This window comes from Pteropus vampyrus, unplaced genomic scaffold (genome assembly GCF_000151845.1).
Source record: "Pteropus vampyrus isolate Shadow unplaced genomic scaffold, Pvam_2.0 Scaffold31, whole genome shotgun sequence".
In the NCBI taxonomy this organism is placed as follows: Eukaryota; Metazoa; Chordata; class Mammalia; order Chiroptera; family Pteropodidae; genus Pteropus; species Pteropus vampyrus.
The window spans coordinates 10871896-10880092 of NW_011888812.1; the positions used below are offsets into that span (position 1 = coordinate 10871896).

At 39.3% G+C, this 8197-nt stretch overlaps 1 protein-coding gene and 1 non-coding gene across 2 annotated transcripts in view; both read right to left on the reverse strand.

The window, feature by feature from the left end:
* Positions 1 to 8197, reverse strand: part of NUP160 (nucleoporin 160) — a gene marked incomplete at its 5' end in the record, with an annotated part of 40727 nt that overhangs the window by 28962 nt on the left and 3568 nt on the right. The window contains 5 exons of the mRNA XM_011357038.2: positions 3372 to 3530; positions 4130 to 4244; positions 4766 to 4844; positions 6085 to 6307; positions 6611 to 6821. Coding sequence (XP_011355340.2) covers positions 3372 to 3530; positions 4130 to 4244; positions 4766 to 4844; positions 6085 to 6307; positions 6611 to 6821 — 787 coding nt within the window. The remainder of the gene's footprint in view (positions 1 to 3371; positions 3531 to 4129; positions 4245 to 4765; positions 4845 to 6084; positions 6308 to 6610; positions 6822 to 8197) is intronic.
* On the reverse strand, positions 513 to 619 carry LOC111737829. Its single transcript, XR_002779585.1, has one exon. It is a non-coding gene; the product is annotated as a U6 spliceosomal RNA (small nuclear RNA).

The window sequence follows — 8197 nt, forward strand, 5'->3', positions numbered from 1 at the left end:
CTCATAGTAAATACTTTATAAAAATTTTGTTGTTAATGTTCATCATCTCATATGTATATACTAGGTAGCAATGAAAAATATTTCTTATTGCAGATTCTAGCCAAAAAACAAGTTGGAAGAATGTTCGTCTAATGCAGTGGTTCTCAAACTACCTGTAATTAAGGATTAGTTTTGTTTTGGTTTGTTTTTTAATTTCCAATCCATTGCAGACTGATTACTTTTATAAAATATATAAACCCTGAATGTGGATATCTATGGCAATGTCAAATCACTAAGAATTCCTGGCCCAGGACTAGTCCATACACAACACGGTAGATCTATAAGACTTCTTTTTTTTTAAATTTTATTTTAAATCTTAAAAAGTTAGACATTTATACAATCCATGAAGTGATCTCTCTGATTATTCTAGCACCCATCTGTCACTACACACAGCCATTACAATATTGACTATATACCCTATGCTATACTCTAAATCCTTGTAACCATTTTGTAACTACTAATTTGTACTACTTAAAAATACGGAATGCTTCATGAATTTGCATGTCATCTTTGTACAGGGGCCATGCTAATCTTTTCTGTATTGTTCCAATTTTAGTATATGTGCTGCCAAAGCAAGCACTACAAGACTTCTGTTTGAGATTTTTATAAATTTCTTAGATGGAAATACAGATAGCATGCTTATTATATCGGTGAGAACCTACTGAATTAAAACACTTATTAACAGACTTAGAATCCAAACAACCAAAAGAAAAACAAGAACAAATAATATTAATAGAAATGGATGTAAAATATTAGAAATTAAAAAATACAAAGATGCAACTATGCAGATTAAGGAGAAAAAACCATGCTGAAGAGCAGTTTTTGTAAAGAGGGGAAGAGAAAAGACTATAAATTCATAACAATCTGAACAGGCACGAGGGTTACACGGCTGCCGAAAAAGCTTCCCTGATAGAACCACAGTGTTCAAAACAAAGGAGGTAAGAGCTCTGCTCAATCTGACACCACTCCTAGAATACCACATTCAACTCTGGATCTAACTTTTAGGGCACTGGTTCTCAAAATGTGGTCCATAGACTCTTATAGGTGCCTGAGACGTTTCAGGGGGTCAGTGAGGTTAAAATTCCTTTCAAAATAATACTACGACATTATTTGGCCTTTTCGCTGTGTTGATATTTGCACTGATGATGCAAAAGCAAATGGTGAGTAAAAATGTCTTAATGTGAATCAAGATAACCACACCAAACCGAACACACTTTCATAAAAACTAGGAGTAGAAACTTCCCCTACCCAATAAATGGCATTTATGAAAAATTCACAACTAATATATACTCAATAGTGAAACGCTGAAAGCTTTTTCCTTTAGATCAAGGAAGAAGACAATGATATCAGGCCTTGCCACTTCTATTTAACATTGTGCTGGAGTATATGTCCAGGGCAATTCAGCAAAGAAAAAAAAAGGAAAAAAAGAAAGAAAAAAAGAAAGAAATGGCATCTATATTGGAAAGGAGGCAGTATAACCTGTATTTAGAAAGTCCTAAGGATTCCACTATAACACTATTAGAACTAATAAAAGTTCAGTAAGGTTGTAGGATTCATGGTCAATATACAAAAATCAACTGTTTTTCTATAAATTTGCAACGAACAACCTGAAAATGAAATTAAGAAAATAATTCCATTTATGATAGCATCAAAAATAATAAAATACCTAGGAATAAAATGATCAAAAGAACCGCAAAATTTGTATTCTGAAAACTATAAAACATTGTTAAAAAAATTTTAGATCTAAATAAACAGAAAAGCATCCAATGTTCATGGTAAAAGGCTTAATACTAAGATGGCAATATTTTCCAGTATGATTTAAACACACTCTATTAGGAACTGTGAAATAATCACCTCTCTGCCCCTGGTCTCTGCCCCTGGTTCCTGACACTAAGCTCCTAAAACACTTACAATCCCTTGAATGACAGGGGTACCAGGAGCATCTTTTGTTCTAATATTTGGTCTTTGATCCCAGTTCTTGACACAGAGATCCTAAGTCTCTTGGAACTTCCTGGATGATAGGAATGAGGTAACTCCTGGATAGCTTCAGGATGGGGGCTGGACAACAGAAAGACCAAACCATAATTGGAAGCCTGGAACTTTCAGCCCAACCTTCATCCTCCAGGGAAGGGAGAGAGGCTAAAGACTGAGTTAATGGCTCATGCCTACATGATGAAGCCTCCATAAAAACCCCTAAAGTATAGGACTTGGAGAGCTTCCGAGCTAGTGAACATATCCCTGTGCTGGGAGGGTGGCACACCCCACCCCAATACCATGGAGAGAGAAGCCCTTGCACTCAGGACCTTTCTGGACCTCACTCTATATACCTTTTCATCTGGCTGTTTCTCTAGATCCTTTGTCATATAACAAACTAGTAAACATAAGTGATTCTTTGAGTTCTGTGGGCTGTTCTAGCAAATTATTGAGCCCTCAAAAGGGGTCATGGGATGAATCAAGAGCCCAAGGAGGTGAGAACAGTGTCCACCTTTGGGAGTAGCCTGGTTTAGGGTATAGGAGCAGGAGCAGGGTGAGAGGGCTTCCACAAATACGAAGGGCCTGACCGGGTGGAAACTCAACAGGACTAGAAGGGTGTCCATACAGAGTAGCAGCCTGCAGCCTGCAGTGGGGATTAGAGCCCAAGTAGGTGAGAAGGGTGACCATTGCATGTGGGTGGCCTAGTGCAGAGAATCAGGGCCCAAACAGTGTGGAGGGCATCTATATGAAGGGGCAACCCAGAATGGGATATCAGAGCCTAACAGGAATGTGGGCACCCAGGCAGGGCAGCAGCCAGCATGAGGGATCCATGCAGAGTGAGGAGGACGAACCTCATTGGAATGTTAATAAGAGTAAGTGGATAACATGTAAAGTGTGAGCTGAGCAAGCATACTCCAAGCATTTATGTTAATGTACATAAAGGGCCTGGCACTGTGCCAAACATAATATCCAACAAACAGCTGTTTATGATTATGCTATTGTATCATATCCTAAATATCTCATTTTCATACAACAGCTAGTGTTTGATGAGCAAAATTATTTCTAAAAATTAACTTCCCCTATGTCCCTTAAATAACTCCATTTTTTCGTAGACCTAAATTTGCTCTTTCTCATTTCATTTTGGTTAACTTTTCCTGTCATATTCTTTTAAATTCTCTACCTCCTTTTATTCTGACTTCTCTTTCAAGACCTTTTAATTCACATATTAACACAAAACCCACCATCTCAGTGGAAACACAGGAGACATCTAGGTTGGTGTCTGAAATTGACTTAATGAAGCTACAGCTCCTCCCCTACATCAGTACATAGAGAATAACCTGATGTGTCATATTTCATACCTGTCCTCGTTTTGGTGCATGCATGTATATCCCTAGATAGAGTCCCATGGAAGGGGAATAAGCAAGTCGTAATTTGTGTCCAGTCCCAGCCATGAGCCGAAGGTCTTTATTCACAGGGACATATTCCAGCATGTCAGCTACCATCAGGCACATCTGGTCCTGCCCGAGATAAAAGAGTTAATAACTGGTATCGAAGAATATTTAGGTTAGAAAACAAATCCCCTTCCTCTTTAAAGGATACACATCCACTCTTTTTTTTGGACATTAAAAAAAAAACATCACTTTTATTGACAAGTTAGGGACATGATGGACAACTTCACACAACAGAAATAAGGCAGCCCCAAGATACTGGAGTGTAACGTTGCAGCAGACAGTTTGTTTGCTGAAGGACCCTACAGGTTTCTTTTTGAGGGGTAAGATGAAATTATCTCTGATAGATAAAATTATCAGTTTTTTGGTGAATCTTGAAAACTATTTTACGAACCTGAACTTCTAAAGCATATTTGTTCTTAAGTGAATGGTATACTCTGTACTATTATTTCAACTTTTCTGTTAAGACTCATAATTTTCAAAATATAAAGACAAGGGGAGAAATATAAGAAAAATAAAGCCAAACGAAACTGTCTAAATCTGGAAATGGCCTATAATTTTCAAACTAAGTGATCTGATAACCTAAGAGAAGCAGCAAGATTTATTTCAATTCTCTAACAATTCACAGTCCTATTTTAACTTATAGAAACTATAAATGTAGCATTTACCTTGTAAGACCACATTCGTAGTTTATGATCCTGGCACAGAGCAAAGATGAAGGCATCATGCTCGACACAATGAATGGCAAGGCTGAGGGGACGATCTGAAGGTCCCTGATCACCTCTAAAAACATAAGGCCAGTTTAGAGTTTGACTATTGCAAATCATCTGATTGTTAGAATTTGCAATTTAAGATATAAAATTAGAAATGTATACTTTTAATCAACATAAGGAGCAAGTGTTTATATGTTGGTGTAAGACCACTACACTTTTTATTTGATTTGTAATCGATTACTATGATAAATTTTAAAAGGCTCTATGTAACAATGGAACACTGTCCTAATCATCAGAAACTTTCTACTTTGAATATTACACAAAATTGGTTTGGTAAGTCAAGGCAGAGCGCTGAAACAGATATTGGGAAGACATACACAGTAAGCTACTTTTTGCTGTCAGGGTGGCCAATCTCAAATGAGGTGGGCTCTGGAGCGTGGCTCTCCTCAGATGGGACGTGATATTGTGCAGACTCTCCTTTCCAGTGTAATCTTTACCTGCCTTGGAGTAATACTGGAAGCAGTAACAGGTGCTGACCCATGTAAAATTAAATTCTCAGGCCCCCTGATTTACCTGCCAGACAGCACTCACCTGATAGCTGTTGGCATCCAGCCTATAAGCAATCGTTGCATTACTGAACTCTGTTTCAGTTCCACAATTGACACCATTCCTAAAAGATTGAAAACAGATCAATGACATCCAAGACACCTCTTGATGATACTTCGTGACACCCAAAGGCAAGAAGGATGCAACAATGAACAAGCTCTTTATAACAAATGACAGGCTTCTACATTTCTATAAGGAAGTCTTAAGATGTACCTTTTCATGTATATCGCACCTAAAATATTTTGAATCATTATTGGATCAATAAAAATAGCATTTTTAGATTCCTAGGGAAAATTTTTGCCATTTATAAATAACTCGTATTGTTTAGAAGAAATACTTTATTCTTTGACAAAGAATCAATGGGTACCTTTCATGTGTCAGGCAGTGCTAGGTGCTGGAGATGGAGCAGTAAACAAACAAAATCCTGCCTTCATGGAACTTACATTCCATTGGGAGATGGGAGAAGCAAGAAGTTAACAAATTAAGTAGAATTAGCAATAAGAGAAAAATAAAACACGGAAAGTGAAAGCTAGGGCAGGGTGTGTGTGTAATTTTGAAAAGGGTGGTCAGGGAGGGCCTAGCTGAGGGGGGCATTGAGTAAAGACCTAAAGGAGCTGAAGGAAGGAGCCAAGCTGGTTGCTGCGGAGACTATTCCAGGCAAAAGCCCTGAGGAAGGCGTGCCTGTGTGTTCAAGGGACTGCAAAAAGGCATGTGGCTGGTGCTGAGGTGAGGGGTCCTGTTCACCAATGTAAAGACTGTGGGTTGATTCAGAGTGAGATAAGAACCGCCCTCATTCGAGGGCTTTGAGTAGTATACTGACACGACTTGATTTAGGTTTTAAGTATTTCAGTCTGCCCGAGAAGTTTCTGTGTAGGAGTTAAGGACAGATCTGGGGAGATATTGAGGAAGGTGATGCAATAATCCAGGCAAGAGATAGTGGTGACTTGAAGCAGGATATCAGCAACTCGACTTTCTTGTTTTCATTAATTAATTTTAGTTATAGTACCTCAACCTAAAGGTAGTCAACTGATCTCTACAAGAGACCTTAGAATAGGCTGTCTTAGTTATGTTTTCCCATATTCCAGTAAGCTTTACAGTTCCTCATCCACTATATAAAATCATGCCCTCTTGGAAGAAAACAGTGAAGCATTCGGGATGCATTGGGTAAGTGACACTGAATGATCTTTTCAGGAGTGTTATGGAAGCAATTCCTGTGTTGAGTGATGGGTATGGATCTCCAAGATCTGTGTTAATGCCAACCTTCCTTGTTTAAAGTTATATCCACATTCAGTTCCCATTCTTACCAGGTATGTCGTAAGGAGGTAGTTTAAGAACGAAGATTCCTCCAGCAGCAGAAGGTAGAGCAAACAGGGCCTCCCCATCATTGCTAAGCCAGGCTGCCGAGGTGGTAGAATTAGGGGGGAGTCCGGGGACTGCTGGAATTAACTGATTGTTGCAAGGATCTCTGAAATCAACTTTTCCAATGTCAGTGAATATTGATTGCATCTGACTTTCAACTACTAACTCCTGTGGAGTAATTACAAAGAAAAATCTGTTAAATCAGAATAAGCTTAACTTTGCATAGTTCCTCTCAATTGCTACCAAAGCTTCTAGAGTAAAAAATCGTCCAGCTTAAAAAGAAATCTATTTTTTTAAATGAAAACTATTTCTTCAACCTACAATGTGTCTGATCATTTTAAATAGTAACTATCAAACTGTGTGTGGTGAGGGCTACCAAGGAATTCAACTTTCCTTCAATTCCAAAGGCTATTGCTCCAGTACTTATGTGTGACAGCCAGAGGAATCTAATAAAGGACTTAATCAACTTACGCTCCTATACATCCGGGAAGGGTGTGGTAAAAGCAACCTGTGTACTGTTTGATTGGTTAATATCAAGATTATCACATGATTCTGAGTCTCAGAGACATGAACCCCTCCAGGTAAGAGGCTGCAATTTTGGAATTTGAGGCGAACTGCATTATTCAACAAATTTATATCCAGTGACTCTTCCACCAGCTCCAGTGTATCTCCGGAGGTCTTCCTGTTAAAAAAAAGTACATTTCTTTAAAAAGTTTATGCTTTTCTTTCTAACTAATTGTAGCACTGAAATACATGGAAATAGTTTCCTGGTAAACTCTCCCAATTTGAAAATTTTGGATAAACATAGTCAGACCAATTTTTACACCCTGAACCACCTTATATAGATTTACCAGGCATACTATAAAACTCAAATCTTATCATATGAAGACATTTCCAAACTTGACAGTCCACTTATTTAGAACTATATTCAATGCAATTACACTCCACTCTAATGAAAATCATGCCACATACCCTCATTACTTGAGGTGGAACATGGCCTCCACATATATAACTACAGCCTCAAACTATAGTGACCTTAATACATATGGGTATTTCCCCTCCCCTTCCTTCCGCTACTTCTTCCTGCTAGGATTCAGGGCAGACTCTTCTCCAAGTGCAACTGCCACATAGTAGCTCTGGAACTATAGAAGGCACTATATCAACTGGGAATGCCATAACATCTCATTACCTTGATTACCATATTACCCAAAGAGCAGGTCTCCTTCCAGCAATTAAAGACCAATCTCTGACTTTCTCAAGAATATCCCTCCTGCATCCATCTCTCCTTCTTCCAGAGCCTTCTACTGACATGCAAATATGCTCTTCTCAGGCCTTTCTCTTTCCATCACCCCATTCTAGCTCCCATCCAACTATCACATTCTCTTCATTGCCCTCCACGGCCAAACTTTCTCTTATTTCCTCACCTCCTTCATACGCTTCAACCAACCCTCTTCTTACCAAAGTCACCAGACCAAGTCCAAAGGACTCAGTCCTTCTCTTACTTGACCTCTTTGCAACAATCCACATACTTGACCATGCCATCCTTAAAAGTCTCCTCTCTCGACTTCCATACCACCTCTCCTGGTGTGACTCCCACACCTCTGGGCATTCCCTCTCCTTCTCCTTGACCCGACCCCCTACATGCTAGTCCCTCAAACCCTGATCCTGGATCATATTTTCTGCTCACTGTACACATTTTCCCAACATTGCAAGCACCACTGAAGCCCCGATGATTCCCCAGAGCTACTTGGGTAACTCACTGTGTCATAAGCACAATTTTCTGGATCTTCAACCTCATCTCTGAACAATCGCTTTACTTTCCTGCCTTATGGTTAAAATTAGGTTCTGGATATTCCTGTAGAACACTGCCCACACCCCATCCTTCTCTAATGGTGGTAGCTTTCTCTACCATGCTCCTTGTAATGGAGCCTCAGGGCAGAGCACAGATATCTTGCTTGCTTCCTGTTGCCCCCTAGGCCATTATTCCTTACTCCCTGCCCTAACCACTCAGCTCTGAAGCTCAGGCAATCAGATACCACCTGCTATCCTGCATATTAG